A 19,309-nucleotide genomic window follows, 5' to 3' on the forward strand; every position below is an offset into this window, starting at 1 on the left:
GCTCCCCTAATAGCCTCACCCCATTTATCTTGATTCTGTCCATGAAATTGGCTCTTCTATGGGCTGATGCCATACGGTGAAAGTATCCTGTGTTTCTATCTCCTTCCTTTAACCACAACTCCCTTGAAACTTGTCTTCAATGGGTTTCTTCTAATTCCACACACTTGGCATACCCCTCCTTGGCTTCTTTTTTACAAGCTAATTCCTCCTCTGTCAAACTTCTCTCACCTTCCATACGGTCCCAATGCTCTACTAGTTGAAGAGCTGCATCCTTATTGCATTCCAGTCTCCCGAACACCTCCCTATTCCAAACTTTCAATTTCTGTTTCAACTCCTTCAGTTTTGCATTCAATTTAAAATTGGCCCTGCCTCTAGCCACCATCTCCTACCACCAACTGCGGATTAGATCTTTAAACCCCTCGACTTTGAGCCAAATATTTTCGAATCTGAAAGGGGTGAGCCCTCTCCTTAGACCACCCTCTCCTCAAGTAAAACTGGAAAGTGATCTAAGGTCGGCCTAGGAAGCCTTCTCTGGACTACCCTACTGAACTGGTCAAGCCAGCAGCGAGAAACCAGAAATCTATCTAACCTAGCCCTTAACTGGTTATTAAGGCCTCCACTCCATGTGAAATCCCCCCCTTGCAACTGTAGGTCCACAAGACCTAGCTCATCCACAACCTGAGCAAACCTCCTCATAGCTGAGGTAATTCTCCCTTGTGTAGTTCTTTCACTTTGTGAGAGTGTAATGTTAAAATCACCCCCTAGACACCAAGGTTCTTCCCAAATTCCTCTAATTGCCCCAATTTCTTCCCACAAACACTCCCTTTCTTCTCTGGTAAACGGGCCATAAACACCCGTAAACACCCAAACAACCCCATTTTCCACATTCCTGAATCTGCAGGATATAGAAAACTAGCCCTCCTCCCAATCCAGCATTTCTAAAGATCTTTTGTCCCAGCAAACCAAAACACCTCCTGTCGAACCACAAGCGTCCAAGGCCTTCCAATCTAAGTATCTTCCTGGCCCTAAACTTCTCACCACCCTATTAGCCAAAACTTGAATTTTTGTCTCCTGAATGCAAAACAAATCCACCTTTTGTTTCCTGACAACAGACTTGAACACTTTCCTTTTAACACTGTCGTTCGCTTCCCTCACATTCCAACTCAACAACTTGATGTTCATTGGACAACCACTGACATACCCCCTTTGCCCCGGAGAGGACATTTCTTCTTGCTTGCCTTCACCCTCATAGTTAATTGAGCATTCCAACCTCTTTAACTCCATTTCAAAATTTGATTTTTCCAAGAGGCCTTTACTGTGGATCCTTTCCCTCATTTTTCTAATTTTAACTAAGAAGCTCAATATATCATTTTCCAACCCTTCAGTCGAAAACCCCAAAAATTGGTTGAACTTTGCTAGGCTACTCTCTTCCCAGTTTAGAGTCCTTTCCTCCCTTCCTTCTTGAAATTCAGGCTGAGTAGAATCCCCCTCCGAATACCTTGCCACTGAAATAGGGCCATTAAATTCAACCAATTCCTAGCATTCATTGCCAATTGCGCTAGGTCTAGCTGCGTCTTGGATCCTTGGCAAATTTCCTTTCTAGAAACCCTCCCTTATCATGCCAGAATGGTCGAAAAACTCCCTCTCTGGAGTCCGGCCAAACGAAAACAAGATAGAATGAGAAGGAGACCCCGAATCCCTAAAACCCCTCGAGTTTGATAAAGGACCATACCTCGAAACTTCTTCCACTAGCGCGCTGTCTATCAATGAGATGTGGAAGTCCACCTGCTGCTTTCTTCCAGCTTCCTTCTCCCGTAGACTAAGAAACTTCATCTCAATATTGTCTTCCCCACAGGGCTCAGGTTGGGCTGAGGAGCAAACCTTCCCTAACGGGCCTTTATCAATAGACCGAATCTCTACCAGGCCAAGGTTGTCCCTTAATAAAGCTGGAGGCCCAATGGGCTGCACCCCAAAGTTCTTAAGATGGGTCAGAGATGGTCCATTTCTAGCAGGCCCGAAACGCAGCCCAATCACCACGTCTGAGACCTTCTCCTTTCCTTTAGAGCCCATCGGCCCAACCTCGGGCCCAACCCCACCAATTCCATCCCCTTTTAATATTATTCCTTCCAAAGGGCTTTGCAGAAGAGGCCCCCCAGCCCACTCTAAACCCAACGAGTCCTTATAGCAAGTCTAGTCAAAGACGACCCAGCTACCGTCCTACCCACTGAAGACTGGGTCGTTGACCCGAATTGAATCCAACCCTCAGTCAAATCCCTACCCGCCCCGACCACCTGCCCTTTCGTCCCGTCAGCTGTCCGTGACAACGCCTCGAGCCTTGCGTTAACCCACTCCTCCACTCGCGGGTCAATGCGTGCACCTCCGTCACCCCTAACCTCTCCGCTGCAACGACCAGATGAGCCCCAGTAGCCCTCCGAGTTCTGCCTAAACAACGGCGATACCTCCCACCAAAGGGGAAGGTAGTAAGATGACCCCTCGACTCCAATCTCCAGCGAACTTGGCAACTCTCCTCCTTTTGGTTTAACTAGGATCCTAGCCCACCGGAGATTCTCCATTCTTTCCGTCACTAGATCCATAGCTACAAAACCACCTCACTCATTCCCCACTCTTCTCAAAATGGACGGGACCCAAAGCGATATTGGCAAACCCATGATCCTCACCCATACCTCATTTCTTATTTCCCCTTCTTCCAGACACCCGTACCTTGGACTCCATAACTCCAACCCTACCTGAATCCCTCCCACCGACCTCTTCCTGGAGGTGAGAACACTTCTGGCTTCTTCCGCAAATTCAAATTCTAAAAGAGCCTGACCTTCTTCCAGCCATGCCAAACCAAGCTTTCCTTTTAGCCCCCAAGAACTCGCCATTAGCCACCCCATCCTCTCCAGATTCTCCTCTCCTGGTGCCCTAAGGCTCCATCTTCCAACTAAGCAATGCCCTAATCTACTCATATTTCTACTAATTTCTTCTCCTTCTACCTCCACTCTGATCGAAAGCCTGTCACTATTCCCCCATCTCTTCCCCATTTCAACATGCAACCTTCCGGGGGTCGTCTCTTCCTTTGTGTTCTCCTTTTTGTCGAGGCTATCGATCAGTTCCCGTACGACATCCGCCATAACTGACCATCCACCCCTTTCCCTTTTGCCTTTCGATATACAAATACTACACCTCTTCTCCTCCGCATCAACGACCCTTAACCGGAGGAAGCAACCCGCCTTGTTGGTTTCACGTACCAACTTCTCCCCTTCTCATTCCAACCCTTCTCCCATTTGTCTTCTTTCTTGTTCTTAACGCACTGATTCAACCTTTTCAGAAAGAGCCTAACACTTGCATTCCAACCCTTCTCCCATTCATCTTCTTTCTTGTTCTTAACGCACTGATTCAACCTTTTCAGAAAGAGCCTAACACTTGCCAGCCCCAGACGGACCCAAGAAGACACCCTTCTCTTGCTTTCCACAATGAAGAATAGGGTATTACCTCTCCTCTCTTCCACCTCAACTTCAAAAACCTTCGACTCCACCCCAAAGCAATTTACTTTCCGTTTCCTCCGTCTCCTTGCTTGTATTTCCCCCTCGTCGCCATCGCCCTCGCCTTCGCCATCACACTCTCTCTCTCGCTCTCGACATTTTTATGTAAGCTGTTTTTTTCTGATTGAAAGAAAGTTGTTTGTTTCTGATTAATAGCAGCCACCCGATTTAGTTCACCAAATAAAGAGAATTGCATCATAATGGCTATTGGAATATCTGGATTGCTCCATTCCAAGCCCTAGATTGTAAGGGTGCATGCAAATATCTTCCTAGAGATCTCTAAATCTACACAACAGAAGCACATATTGTATAAAAACAATAGATCATAGATCTAGATACTAAAAAAACCTTACCTATGATCTGAATGTTCCTTGATCAATTTTTGACAGTGAAAATACTCATATGCATCATAGATCTCGCAAACTAAAAGTCTTTCATCCAATGACTCTTTTTTAGATCCTAGCACACAAAGAGATGAAATCCTCTCAGAGAGTTGGTGGCTAGGGCTCTCTTTCTCTCTAGAAAATTGAATAGAAAGACTATCAAGACTAAAGTCCTAAAGTCTTAAGAGGGTTTATATAGGTTTCCTTATGGGGTTAAGTGATTTGAGCCTATCTTAGGCTTAGATCACTTAATCCAGACCACCCAAGTCCAAATTAATTAATTAACACTATTAGGCTCTAATTAATTAATTAGCCCAACCCAGAAAAACCATTCACAAGCTCTTGTGCAACCTTGTGTATTTATTAAAATACCCTTATGTACACACGTGAATAAGAACCCAACTACCCCACAAATAATGTGCCACCATGAATATGAGCTAAAGTGGAGATCACTAAAACCCATAGGTAAGCGTTGGTTCTCTCATAATCTAATTTTGAAGTTCACTCAACATCTCACTACAATAAATAAACTACACTCTTGAATAATATATTAAATCAAAATAGAAAACTCATATATGTGACTTACTAATGATTGTATGCAAGCTCCCCATGAACTGTTGTCCATAAAATAGCAAGTTGAATGTTATCAACCTTCCAAGATTACCTCCACCATCCTTGCATTTCAAATCCTTATAGTATATGATCAATTGACATATTCTAGATCTCTAAGAGCATATGTCAAATTTCATTTAAACAATTACTACAAACACAGATTTCATGATTATAAATCCTTATGATCACCCAATGAGACACTTTCTCAAACCCATGAGATATCATGGCGTTTATCTTGAGAATATTTCTTGTTATTCAATCAACAACAACCCAATCTATAAGGAATATACGACCGCCCTTAAAGTCTCACCTATAAGTCAAAGCCATTGAAAAGACCTCAATACTAGTTCAATATTCTCTCAAGGTTGAGAGCTCGTGCAGCATAGGAGCTTAGTAAAGTCATGACTATCCAATAGTCAATTTCATGACTCATCGAAGGTCCTGTTCAATGTGTGAGCATACATATTAGTGCACTCACCATAGGAAACCCATCTTGATGACTAAGACCAATCATCCCTCAAATTAGGAGGTAGAGCACTATAGCCTCAAATGAATTACGTAAGTCTATGAACCAATTGTAAACAACTCATCTACTTGCAAAAAACCCACGACTTGGATCTCCGGTGTAACTCCTAACGTCCCCAAATCATGTACAATGCAAGTGATGCAGGTTTGACTGCTCAAATCAATATCAACACAAACAATGAATAGATTAGTGGAAACTCAAGTCTAACTTTATTACATCGTGTCTTGCTTTTAAGAGTTTTATCCTAACAGTGACAACACAAGTTATTTCTTTGTAATCAAATAAGATATTATTATTCTTTATTTTCCTTTTCTTTTATTTTCTTCCTTCTACATTATAAATAAAGTTAGGTGTGTCATTGTGTTGATTCATAACCTACTAAAATCTCTAGTGTATTGGTTGTATTTTATTTTATTTTTATCAAAAACAAACAATTTCTTGATATGAATTTTTAAATACAAGCAAATGATGAGAAATTCTTCGAAAAATACAAAGAATGATCAAAAGGAAGGGAAAACCTAACAAAAGCAACAAGATAGCTACACAAATCAATGATGAAATAATAAAATATATAAAATATAAAAACAATGTACAACTCAAGGGCATAAAAAAATCCCTAACAAAAGAAATCATCCACTTGGTTCCATATTTTGCTAATTGATACGCAATATCATTAGCTAAACATGAAGAATAAGAAAAGAAACAACCCAAGTTGCAAGCTAGATCTAGAATAAAGCCACATCTAGTACTTCCAAAGACCTCTCTCTAACCTAGACACCCATGAGATCACTATAGCCAAACCCCCTTCCACCAATAAATTGGAAAGATCTAATGCCCAAATTTATGATAATTACAATAACTTGGGTAGGTTGAGTTAGGTTTGTGATCAACCCAAACCTAACGCAATCTAATTCTGATGCAAGGCACTTGACCCAAGCCCTACACTACCTTATTTTTCCAAGATTGAGTCAATCAGATTGTATGGGTTAAAATTCTTGCCCTCAATGTTTTTTATTTTTTATTATTTATTTATTTTTTAATTCTAGTTTTTTTCTATATAACTATACCAAAATTTAAATAGCAACTAAGATAAAATTTCAAACTACATACATATATACATATGTATGTATGTATGTAGTTATTTTTCTAACAAAACAAGTTATACATGACATAATTACAATTTGACTTTTTTTTTTTGGTTAAAAACTTCTAAAAAAAAATAAAATGAATATTATTATATAGGATAATATAAAATATATATATTATAAAAATATTAAATCGATTTTGGGTTAGACTAGGATTGCCCAAACTTGGGTCTAAAACCAACTTGAATTGAGGTTAGGTTAAGGGGGCAAAAAAAATAAAATTCCTCAACCCATGTCCAATATAAATATTAAAAATGATTGTCAAAGCTTGTTTAAAGGTCAGGTTGGTTTAAGTCAACCCACCTAAATTGCAACCTTAGCAATAATCCCTCTAAAAGAGTTCAAATCTATGCCACAATAATCAATCACTTTCTTAATAGTTTAGAGAGGGCTCTCAATAGCATACCATATTGTTTCCTAATCACACCTCTAATTGGTAGTTGTCCTAGATTATCCAAAACATACCCATCAGAGTTTAACCTAATCAAACTCATTAGAGGTTTAGTCTATACGGAAACAATTCATTACCTATCCTTTTTTTTTTACTTGTAACCCATGTGCAAACTGAGTTGTAGAATGTTTTAAGGAGTACTTTGGAAAATTGTGGAGTTGGGTAGAAGCCCAAGAGGAGGAATAGAAATGTATCATATCCTAAATAGAACCTAAGTTCTTCCATTTATCCTACAAATCCTCACATTCCTCTTTCTCCAAACTATGCATAACTAGGCAAGCCCCACTCACCAAAGTACCACTCTAAGAGTATTCTCAAACCTGCTAAAAGAGATAATCACATATCGTGCCAAAGGCTCAAAGTCACCACATAATGCACAAAAAAAAAAAAAAAAGTGATCAATTGGATCTTAACTTCTTCGACGCAAAACATAGAAATTCCAGGTTGAAAGCTTTGAAAGACGTTACTGATGGCAAATTGTTAGTGTTGACTTTATCATTGGCCACTAACCATGTAGAAGCCTAAACTTTAGATTTCCAAATGACTCTATCTTGAGAACCTTCATAGCCATTTCACTAAGAGTGCTCTATTCCTCAAACAAATTTTCCTTGAACTCAACTTTCCTTCCCCTTTTGACTAACTCACTTGGTACCAACTAATGAATGGATCCCTCTTTAGTCCTTCCTTCTCCAACTCCAAAAGAAAGAATCTATTTGTAGTTTCTCAATCCTAAATGCCACCATAGCTTCTCAATCCTACAAAAAGATTATTTTGCTGCCTTAGGGCAAGAAGACTTTCTTCCAATCATCCAATTCTCAATAAATCCTATCAACTACCAGGTCCCAAAACAAAGCAACTCCAATACCTAAATACAAAACGGGTAAATCTAAGACATCACACCCTAGCAAGGTAGCCAAACTTGTGATATGATCCTAACTCACATTGACACCTAAAAGAGAGTTTTTCTCTAGATTAATCTTAAGACTTGAAATGCATCTACCAACAAAATGAGTTTAAGACTTTGTATATCTTCTGTTCTAGCGCTTCAAATAAAATACAATATAATCTATGAACTACAAATAGGAAAACTTAGTTCTACTTCTACCCACTAAAAAAATCCTCTAAGATGCCATGTTGTTTATCTCTTACCAAAGTTTACTCAAAACATCAGCTAGAATGGGAAAAAATAAAGGTGAAAGTGGATCTTCTTGTCTTAACCCTCTAGAAGCCTTAACCCATTCTTTGGCACAACCATTTTCTAAAACAACCCTTAATCCAATACCTCCATTTGAACCAAAGCCTCTTTCTTTATTTTTGATAGGAAAACAAGAATATATAGAAGACGCCAATCAAAGAGAGGAGGGCTTAACCCAAGTAGACAAGAGATATAGAAACACCTCAAATGAGCACACAAAACACCCTCTCACTAAAACTTAACCAATCAATAAAATCTAACAAGAATACAAGATTATCTTGAATATGTTGGTGAGTCCAAAGGAAAAGGGTACAAATAAGAGTCTTTTAGTACAAGTAAGATTGAAGTCTTTTCTTTCAAGGGCATGGTCTAAAAAACCTCAATCCATATTATCGTAAGCCTTCTCAAATTAATCTTGAAAACTATTTGCTCCTCATTTGAGCACTTTTTCTTATCCACTACTTCATTTGCCACTAAAATTGCATCTATATTCCTTCAATAAAAGCTCCTTAAGAAATATGGATAGTCTCATCAAGAATCCCTCAAATGTGGTGTTACAAAACCTTGGCAATTATCTTATGAAGACTTGTACCAAACTAATGGGTATAAAATTTTATATTCTAATAGTTCAACTCCTTTTAGGAACATGAGCTATAAAAGTGGTATCAATACTACTTATCAAAAAAAGAAATAAATAAATAAAAGTGGTATCAGTGCTATCATTTAGTAACCAGATCCCAACACTATTGATACAAAACTAGGGGGAAAACATTAAACCCCAGAGCTTTTTCCTTATCAAATTGGAAGACTATTTCACAAACTTCCTTTTTTGAGAAGTGAAGATCTGACTAAATAGCCCTCTGTTCAAAATTAAAAAGAAACTATGACACATAATAATAAATTGAACTCCTAATTAGAGAGTAATTATAATATTTAATCAACAAAAGAACAAAAAGAAAAGAAAACTTTCATGAGCATTGTTTTTGCAAGTAATGCATATCAAATGCAACCAAAGTTGGATAATCCACAAGCACAAGTAATACAAATGGACTTGCTGAAAATCAGGAAGGCACTCACTGGAATACATGTTGGGAACAACTTTCAATGTCACCTGTTAAAATCAGTTGCCTAAGGTCATAGACATGCTTTCTTTGCACCTGATAAAAGGGAATCAAACATTTAATTCAAGCTGCTAATGGATGAAAAGTAGTTTGTTTTCTGAATAAAGTAAATAGTTCAAACAGTCTGGGTTTCAGATATAAAAAAAAATGAAGCTTTTTTTCCAAAAAATTCCAATAAATAAGATATTTAGAAAAGTCAAACATCAATGGTCTCTCTAACAAGTTCAAGTGCCTCGAATTTAAGGAAGACGTGCTTCAAAACGGTTTTTACTTTGTGCAAATTGAAGGACTTTAAAATGCATCAAACTAACCTGAGATGTTTTTAGCATGTTGTCAGAGAGAAACTTCAAATTAGATGAACTTAGCAAGCAACCAAGCACAAATTTATTTATAACCCAAAACAAGTAGATGATTGGGTCATCATCATAGTAACTGCGTCAAATCAAGCTTTGTTATTATCAAAAGCATACCTCTAATACTTCATCGAACTCAACCAAGCTCTTTCTTATGCCAAAGAAGTACTTCTCCGCATTGATTTGAAGGGCCAAGAGCTAACATTTTGCAATGGTTAAAGAGAGTAGTAAGGAGAAATTTTTATAAAACACAGATATGTAAAAGGAAAGCAGAAAAGAAATGGTCATCTTGGACATAAGCTTGATCAGCACCTGTTTTACAATTGCATCACCTTCAATTGGTATATCTTCATCATTTGTAATCTTTGATATAAGTCTTACAGCCCACTCAGTATCAAAATTAAATTTCTGAAACATCTCATCCTGCAAGCTGTCACAAAAATAGATCATGTAAATTTAGTTGAGGCATCTCTCTCACAGGCCTCCCCCCCTTTTGACTGTGTTTTCCTTCTTGAAAAATAACAAAATTAGCCAAAAGATAGAAGGGAGGAGAAAAAAACAAAGCACAAACCACCACAATGGTAAAGGTATTTGTTGCCAAATGGTCAACAAGAACATGGTTTACAAGCAATTTTACAACAATTGGCATTTGGTTTACTGTATTATTGTTTCTTTTTCTTTTGGATAGAAACCCTGTTCATATAGAAAATGTTATCTAACTACCCAACTAAAAACTGAGAGAAGAACCATTAAAACTAACAGCCTTACTTTCCTATTTAAACTTCCCACCTGGTACCATCTCATAATGAAGTTTATATACTTCACCCATCTCTCTCCCAAATAAATAAATACCAAAAGCAAAGACTCGTAAACTTTGCTGCTTTAGTCCATTCTCTACCAGATAAAACTGATTCCTCAAAATATAATGTTTTGATTTTCATTAATTGCAAAAGAGGATGATGAACTATATCTCTGTGTCGTTTCCAATCAAAAAAAAAAAAAAAAGAGGATGATGAACTTCTATCAAAAAAAAGAGGATGATGAATTAAGAACTGGGTTTTGAGAAATACACAACATAGAGGTGGCCACTAGCTTAATAAGCATCCGCATGATTGATAGCTACTCAGTATCGTAATTCGTAACTTCAAATATGATATATACAAATATGATAGCTACTCACTAGCTTAAAACTCTGGTGAGTCACGTTGAGCCACATTGAGCTACACTACTTTTATATAAGAAAATTTTTTCCAATGTGATTTCAGAGATAAGTGCTCATCTTACACTCAGCTTAAATGAGATCATTGATCTGAATAGTACCTCACCATAAACCGTGTTGATCCAGGATCCCCTTGTCTGCCTGCTCTACCACGAAGCTGCAAAAAAGCATTATAACTTAGGGATAAAAGCATACAGAATTGATCAATGATTACCAAAAAACTCAAGTCTTAGATCAACCGGACTAACATGGTTATAAGTTGACACATCATCTTTACTGATGAAAGCAACAACCTCCATGAGTGCTGACTCAAGGAAGAGTTTTTTTTTTCTGTTTTTTTTTTTTTTTTTTTTCCAATAGGCAAATGAAGATTATATTAGCCTCCTCAAGGTAGCATTATGTCAACCATTTGGGGGAGGCTGCACGTATGTTATTTCACCATACCATTCTATCTTATGGTTATACTTTTTGAGTATCTTAACTTCCAAGGAAGAAAAGAAAAATTCAGGATTCTTGTTTTTAATGATCTCTTTGATGATTCTGGCTGGTTTTATGAAGGGATTAGGGACAAAATAGGTTGGGTTGCATCAAATAATGAAGGCAATATGTGAAAAAGAGAAGCAGCACAAATTAGCCATAGCAAATTACTAACAACCAACTCTATAAACAGGTTGTGTTGCTTCAAATAATTTTTTTTTTTTTTCTTTGATAGGTGTTGAGTTGCTTCAAATAACAAAGCCAATATGTGAAAATGAGAAGCGGCACAAATTAATCAAAGCAAATTAAAAAGAATCACGTCTAAACAGGTTGAGTTGCATCAAATACTGAAGATGATATGTGAAAATGAAAAGCAGCACAAATTAATCATAGAAACCTACTATGAATCAAATCTAAACAGGTTGAGTCGCACCCAATAATAAAGGCAATATGTGAAAATGAGAAGCAGCACAAATCAATCAAAGCAAATTACAAAGAATCACGTCTAAACAGGTTGAGTTGCATCAAATACTGAAGATGATATGTGAAAATGAAAAGCAGCACAAATTAATCATAGAAACCTGCTATGAATCAAATCTAAACAGGTTGAGTCGCACCCAAAAATAAAGGCAATATGTGAAAATGAGAAGCAGCAGAGATTAATTAAAACAAATTACTAAGAATCAAATCTTCAAGGGGTAATACTCAAGAGATGCCATTCCACATATTCCTTCATTTATCTACTTGTATATTATTATATAATGAGAATCAACCCTTCAGCATTTTCTATTAATATGGCACTGGGCAACGAGAAATTGTAAACAATGCATTGCAGGAAGTTGTACCAAACAATTTTTCTTCAAAATACTAAGAAAACATCCAAAAAGGTATATCTATCTAGAAACAGGAGCACCAATGAATGGAAACACCTCTGACAGATTCAGCAAAATGCTTAGTAGCAGGGAAAACATGATCTCCACATCAAACCAATTGATGTATTGACAAGTCAGCTAAAAAATATGACACGATTGCCTTCAGTAGACATGCTTCACTAAAACAAACCTAAAGGAACCTAACAGCACATACAAATCCTGATTAGGCCTGAACTTCAAAGAAGGGATTGATCTACCGAAGGCGGCGTCCGTGATGAACTTAAGTCTCATTCAACTATAAAATCCTCTATAAAAGGTTTCTTTCCCAACCATTGGATATCTCTGGTTCAGAATATGATAACGCTCCCAAAGTTGGATATGTTAGATCCCTTGGTTATCACTCAAAGAGCACCCTGATGCTGCTCTGCCTCAATTTCACTCTATTGAGACATTAGCCTTGAGTTTGTCACTTTGGATAAGGAGGTTCCCATGTAAGAAAAGTCATCTTGGTTGACTGAGTTGTAGATACCACCCGCATTGTTCTTCACAACAAGGCCTTTTAAGAGTCATGAGAGATCCCCATTTCTGGGAAAAGAAAGGTCAAAAGTAAGATTGATGGGGAGCCCTGTCCTCCAACCATCCCCAGCTAAGAATGTTCTGTCATAGCCTTTCACTAAGACAGTAGTTTTAACATAAGGAGTCAATTTAGGCAGTGCTGTGAAACAAGTTTTCCCTCAAGAGGAGTTATTATTGTTTCATAGGAAAGCTCTCTTATTAGCAAAGGCAATCTAGTGATCTACAATGACCTTTTACTCGGATTGTCTACTTGAAATATTGAATATGTCATCACTCAAATGGTATATTTAAAAGGCCCTCAAATATCAAGTCTCTCAAATTTTCCTTTCACCTCTTCATACTCATGCATTTCATGAGGTGTAAATACAGATAATTAGAGCATGTTTAAAACAGTCAAAAAAAAGAAAACACCCAATAGAAATTTTGGGTTATTTATTTTTGGAAAATTGCTGCCAGAAAACATTAGCAATAAAATAAAATAAAATAATTAAAAAAAAAAAAGATGTTTCCCTGAAACAATAAATTGATGTTCTTTGCAGGCTTTGGAAACATGTTCTCACAATTTACTTAAAACACCAATACAATTGAAAATGCAGAAGCTTTTAAATGAGTTGATGATGTTCATAATCCAAGATCTAACTACATAATGTCCTAGGAAGAGTGAAAAAGATCTAGAATAATTATAAGATCAAGGTTTTAGAGAGAGAAGGATACAAAAACAATTAAAACTCAAAACAATATTTCAAATGATATTTCAAACTTGAAAAGAGGTATAATGCCATTAGAATTCTGACCATATATGAAATTCAAGATGGCATTCCCCTAACTGTAAGAAACTTGTAGATATATTAGCAGGACAGATAAAATGAAAAAAAAAAAAAAACTACCACACTGGATAACAATTAAAAACGGAAGACAGGAGGAAAAAGGATGAGAAAATATCCCTTAACTCCTTGATTTAAAGAAAAGGTTTTGTAAAAAATACTAGGGCATAGAATCAACCCATTTTTATGTGCTCCTTTTTCTTATGATTCTCATGACCATTTAATTTATTAAAGGTGTGCACAAATTTTCTCAATCCCACACTTTTAAACAAACATGAAACTTAAGCACAAGGTTCAAACAAGAAGCTATAAATCTCTTAAGGCTTAAAGTTGATGGTTTGACGTCAAAAATTACAGGAAAAATATATATATATAGATAAGAGGTGAGGTAACAAATTACAGGATATATATGTATGTGTGTGTGTGTGTGCGCGCGCATGCGTGTATGTATGTATAAGAGGTACATAATTTCAAAGAACAATGATTCCCAGCATAAGTAAAAACATACTCTGCAAAAGAACTCCCTTCCTAAAAAGCCGGTTCACATATGTATATGGGATCAATTACATAGGTTCAATTGCATGAATCTTTTTTCACCATTCATCACAAGAATCCATTTTGACCATTCATGACTACATAGAGACATATCTAACCAAAAATTTTCAGGACTCAGTGTTTACAAGATTTGTAATCATACAGTAGAGAGTCAGACTTCCAAGATACACATAAGTTAAAAGGGAAGCTCTTTGGCATTGAAAATTCTGGAACCAACTATTAAATACATAAGGCTTCTGTATTTAATATACATTTTGAAACAAAATATGACCAAGACAACGGTGCGCTTCAAAAAGGAAATTTAGGAGATAAAAAACTAGCTAGATAAGCTTAGAATATGATAAATATTTTTTTGCTGTCATTATCATTGATGTGATGATAATGACAACCAAAATGACAGGCTCTGTGCTTTTATGCGTGCAAATTAAAGTATTGACAAAGTTCTCTTATAGCTACGAACGATGTTTGTGAAAAAAGAGGTACCAATCTAATAGATCCATAATGAGCTACAGATACAGATTTTACACACTCTGCAGTGCATATGGATTTTGCATTGCAATTAGAACTCATATCATGCTTATCAGATCTGAAGTATTATACCACTGATTCTTACACATATACATGCCTTAGATAATAAATGACCTAAATCTCTTCACTACATGCATCAAATGGTTCAGGAGAAGAAAGTGATTCCAATGTGAGATTTCAAACCATGGAAGGCCCAGAATGTAACATTAGCAGTAACTTTGCACTTCTACTTAGTTTTAGGTTATTGCTACGTCTGAACTTGTCAGTGCATTCTCACCTGGTTATCAATCCTTCGAGATTCATGCAAGGATGTGCCAATCACATGAAGCCCCCCAAGCCTTTTCACTTCGGATCCTTCACTCAAGCAGTGTGCTTCACAATCCTTCAAAACTGATAGATAAGCTAGTGCTATAGTAGGGCCAAGAGGGTACATCTCAGACTGTTCATTAGCAAGCTTCTCTAGCTCTTTCCAATCTATGGACTGACTCATTTCCACAGATTCTGAGATCATAGATTTTGCCTTTTGATATGTCCAGCTCTTACCCTCACCTTTGCTCACATATTTAGCTGTGTAATTTATTTTACAATCACAAGATTCTCAAAAAAAATGAATGAAGAAAATTAATTTCACAAATTTATAGTATCTGAAATGAGCTTTCAATAAAAGATGTCGAGAGTAGGGCCACTGACCCATTAGGGCTGTCTTAGCTAGCAAAGCAAGTGAAGCAGAACCAATCTTTATCTTTGACAATACCTGCACCAAAAGAATGATCAGAAACTAAATATATTTGTTTTGGCATCAAATAATAACCAAATGTAATCACCTTTTGAGAAGTTGGCTCGCCATCAACTTCAACATTGGGAGCTTCTTGAGTCAAGAATGAAAGTAAGCTGTCTTCTATAACTTCTTTTGCAAGCATCTTGAATATTACAACCATCAAAGTGTAAAAAAATTGCTTGTATAAGAAAAATTGCCAAAATATTAAAGCACAAAAGATAATGATGAACTTCTCATATATACATATATATCAAAGGAATGCTCTCTCTCTCTCTCTCTCTCTATACATATATATCAAAGGAATATTCCAAAGAGAGAAAAATGCAAATTAGTAAAATAATGATTTTATGGTTGGAAACAATATCATCTAACCCTCAAAGCATTACCCAGAAATTGCAAAGGGCACTGCAATCCATTTGTTTTAAAGCAACTAAAATAAGTCATCCAATAGGTACACCTACTTTTGGATTTCCTCCTAGGATTATGTCAGTGCCTCTGCCAGCCATATTTGTAGAAATGGTGATAGCAAATTTCCGCCCTGCTTGAGCAACAATTTCAGCCTCCCTTGCAGCATACTGAAACAACAGAAAAGCAAGATGGTGAAAAGAATATATGTGTGTGCACAAACACATAAAGATACTATAAGTAGCATCACAGGGGCATTGCCCCCCTCAAATGTCAAAATGACAAACTAAGTATCATACTATAAGGTCTTAAAAATTCATATCTTAGTAAACCTTAGGTCGTGCATTGAGGACATTGTGGGGGATTTTTCGTTCCTTCAGCAGATCGGACAAATATTCTGAATTCTCAACACTGCATCAGGAAGATGAAAGATCTTAGAGATGGATATGCAGAAACTTTGAACCACGTGAAATATAACCAAACTTGAAATTCTACCATGCATAAACAAATAAAATAGAGATCATGATTCATACCCCCACAGCTGAGTATTTACCATCTAATTATACCAAAGTCAAGCATGAGTAAAACATATCATAAGAAAAAATGGCAGTATGATAAAACCACATTCCTACAAAATAACTAAGTAAAAAACAAAACTGTTTTGAGTTCCATAATTAATATCTTAAATTTTTATTGTTGGGAAAAGTGATCCGGCATGTATTGTAAACTCATAGTCTTAAACTGGAATCTGGATTGCCATTCTTTAATTTCCTCTATTCCACTTTCCTTCAATTTTGAAATATTAAATATAAGATAACTATTATGTTACATTCAGCCTGATGTCACATATAAGAAGCAGAAACTCTAAAACCCGTCACTATGGTACACCCCTACATCACTCAGCATAATCAAGGTCATCAAAAACCCCTTCATAAGTTCTGAAAGAAATTAAGTGTAGTAGCTTGGGAGGAGTTGATTACTTAGAAAATGCTGAGAGTTTTAAAAGTCCCAATCATAGCACTTAGCTTTAGGGGACTTCTCATACTGAGCATCATCATATGGTTATGCATTTTCCTTATCATGGATGTTTCCTCTTCATCCAACCAACAAAGAAGGCATTAGTAGACCCCAGATATTTCCAAGCTAGCAACCACATGGAGCATTAAGGTGGTTGGACATTTCTGGCTCGACAACAGTCACACTGTTGGTTCTTGAATGGCATGCTCTCAAGTCTCCACCCCCTAATGCCCCCCCTCTTCAGGTGAGGGCAAGGTGACTCATCATGCAAGGGAAGAGCTTTTGATGATCACTAGTGATTCTTAGCTGACAAAAATTAGTTGGGTAAGCACTGTTGAATTTTTCTCAGGAGTAACTATTTAACATGATAATGGCAATAGGCTTCTTTGATCATTTATCAAAAGAAAGGATAAAAGAAAATAAGTAAGACCGCTACCTCGTAACTGACCCTGAACAGGACAATGATTTACAACAGTGATTGCATGGATCAATTTTATCCACAATGATTAGTTTCAGGTGTCAAGAAGGACCAAAATCTTTTTAACATAAAATAATAAGATAAAAATACAGATAAAATCCAACCATTCATTACTATCAAGTACAAAGAATCAGAATCCTACAGGCTAATCATCAACATACGGCATTATGTCCCTCAGCATGGGCAGGCTGATGGAATCCTTATTGACAACAAGGCATTCCTTTGAGCTTTTGGGGTTGAATCTAGCTATGTGTAATTGTGTATGGAGCCATTTTAACCAAATAAAGCTATGAAAGACAAGAAGAGGGAGGAAAGAGATCTTTCTACTATATTCTTACACAAAAAAGTAATGTCAAGTAAAGAAGATTCCTTAGAAACCATTTTTTTTTCCTTTCTTTCTTTCTTTTTATTTCTCCATTTCATAAGATAATAAAAGCAAATCAATTACCCAGTGGAATGATAATTTGTGACAGAAATATGCCTGCATTTTCACTCTATATTCTTTTCTAATAAATCAGTTTGGCTCTCCAGTCAATTTTATGGTGGATACAGATATGAAGATAGCCGGTCCCTAGGTACTCCCCTAACCTTGAAACCTCTGTAAAAGTATGTGTAAGTAAATAAAAGGCATACTATAAATTCTGTGTTATTATTATATGCTATGAGAATGCTATGAATTAAGTTATTCTTGCCCAGCATGTCCAAGATAGTGCAACATGAAAAACAAAGTTGATCTCAATGCAGTAACTTTTGTTTATGAAACAAATCTTAGAATGTAATAATATAACACAAATCAAAATAGTCTCACACAGAAGTCTAGAGAGATTCTGAAGAAATATGAATGACATTAGCAAGTAACTGCCATAGAGTTACCTAGTGGTGCCAACTAAAACAGGACGACCCTGTCTGAACATGTATTCAACTTCTTCACGAACATTTTCCCACTTTCCACGAGCAGTCTTAGACAAACCCAAAGCAAGTCAAATTGAAAGAAAAAGGTTCTGTTGCAGGAAGAGGGAAATATTAATCAAAATGGACTATGAAGATTGAATGTCCTACCGCAAAAGCTTGGATGGGTAAATCTTTACGAATATTTGGCAGATTTGGGGGCACTTCAATAACAGGCATCTGGAACATTTTTAAGAACTCTTTCTCCTGAAACAATGAATGAGAAGATTTTTTCATAAGAATTCAAATTAGAATTAATAAGGTAGAACAAACATTTATTATAAATAGTTAACCACGATGCCAGAATCCATAACAGTGTTTATACTTCAGTTTTCGCAGTCCCTGTCATCCCTGACAGCTTCGGATAGAGCTTAAACAGAGATTGATACGTGATTTGTGCCACCACAACCGAATCAGCCTAAAAAGAATATGAAAAATACAGCTTTAAATCAGATAAATACAAGTGGATTTCAAAGTAAAATATAAAACAAAATTCAGAAGTATATTGTCAAACATCAAGATGTACCTGAATCTTCAGACCTTCTTTAGCCTCTACAGCCTGGTGAATCCCCTCAGACCATCTTCGCTTTTCTTCAACTCTCCCAGTCAACTGCAGAAATCTTTTCGGAATTATCATCTTATTACAAAAAAAACAAAAAAAAAACAAGAATCTTCAAATGTACTTGCCTATGAGAAACAACATCACCATCATCATGTTTATCCAAGACTGTACGAATTATGTTCTAAGCAACAACCAGATTGAACACAACTCCAACAAAAATACTCAATTGAAGACAAACATGTTTCAGATAGTGTGTGCTTTAGACAAATCTTTAAGCAGCAAATATTTTTAACTTGGGATTACAGAGCTGAAACTACTCAAAGCCACATTTTTTACCTAGGATTTTTCAATGGAAAAATATGGAGGGATTTGCAGTTGTTGATCTACAATAAATTTTTTCCATGATTTCTCTGCAACTGTATGGTAGAATCAAAACAAAAATCAACTACACATTCTTTTCCTCCTATTTTTTTGTTCAAAGGACATGACAGTGACAAGCTGCAAGTTACGTGCAATGCTAAGAAATGGCAACCTTGCCATGTCCGCTATCAATGAAGGCCTCTAAACTGTAGAGGGTACAGCTGATCTCCAACCTATAAAAAAAATGCCTATGATACAAATATGTCTATAATGCAGAATTTCTTCATTATTACTGCTTTAAGAGGCACAAAGAGCTGGATCTATTAGCAATTTTTACTTTCCAAACACAACCATTTATTTGACTACAAATTACAATGGA

The 19,309-nt window shown here is 36.5% G+C and overlaps 1 protein-coding gene across 1 annotated transcript in view; it reads right to left on the reverse strand.

Moving 5' to 3' along the window:
* The window catches only part of LOC100248990 (protein translocase subunit SECA2, chloroplastic), a 52,737-nt gene that overhangs the window by 20,822 nt on the left and 12,606 nt on the right, over nt 1-19,309 (reverse strand). Inside the window, exons 18-30 of the mRNA XM_010665874.3 lie at nt 18,535-18,618; nt 18,334-18,426; nt 18,120-18,215; nt 17,934-18,019; nt 15,898-15,976; nt 15,622-15,735; nt 15,207-15,302; nt 15,073-15,136; nt 14,660-14,949; nt 10,652-10,707; nt 9,644-9,761; nt 9,449-9,529; nt 8,935-9,014 (exon numbers count right to left, since the gene is read on the reverse strand). Of these exons, the coding sequence (XP_010664176.1) occupies nt 8,935-9,014; nt 9,449-9,529; nt 9,644-9,761; nt 10,652-10,707; nt 14,660-14,949; nt 15,073-15,136; nt 15,207-15,302; nt 15,622-15,735; nt 15,898-15,976; nt 17,934-18,019; nt 18,120-18,215; nt 18,334-18,426; nt 18,535-18,618 (1,337 nt within the window). The remainder of the gene's footprint in view (nt 1-8,934; nt 9,015-9,448; nt 9,530-9,643; nt 9,762-10,651; nt 10,708-14,659; nt 14,950-15,072; nt 15,137-15,206; nt 15,303-15,621; nt 15,736-15,897; nt 15,977-17,933; nt 18,020-18,119; nt 18,216-18,333; nt 18,427-18,534; nt 18,619-19,309) is intronic.

Source organism: Vitis vinifera, chromosome 18 (assembly GCF_030704535.1).
Source record: "Vitis vinifera cultivar Pinot Noir 40024 chromosome 18, ASM3070453v1".
Lineage (NCBI taxonomy): Eukaryota > Viridiplantae > Streptophyta > Magnoliopsida > Vitales > Vitaceae > Vitis > Vitis vinifera.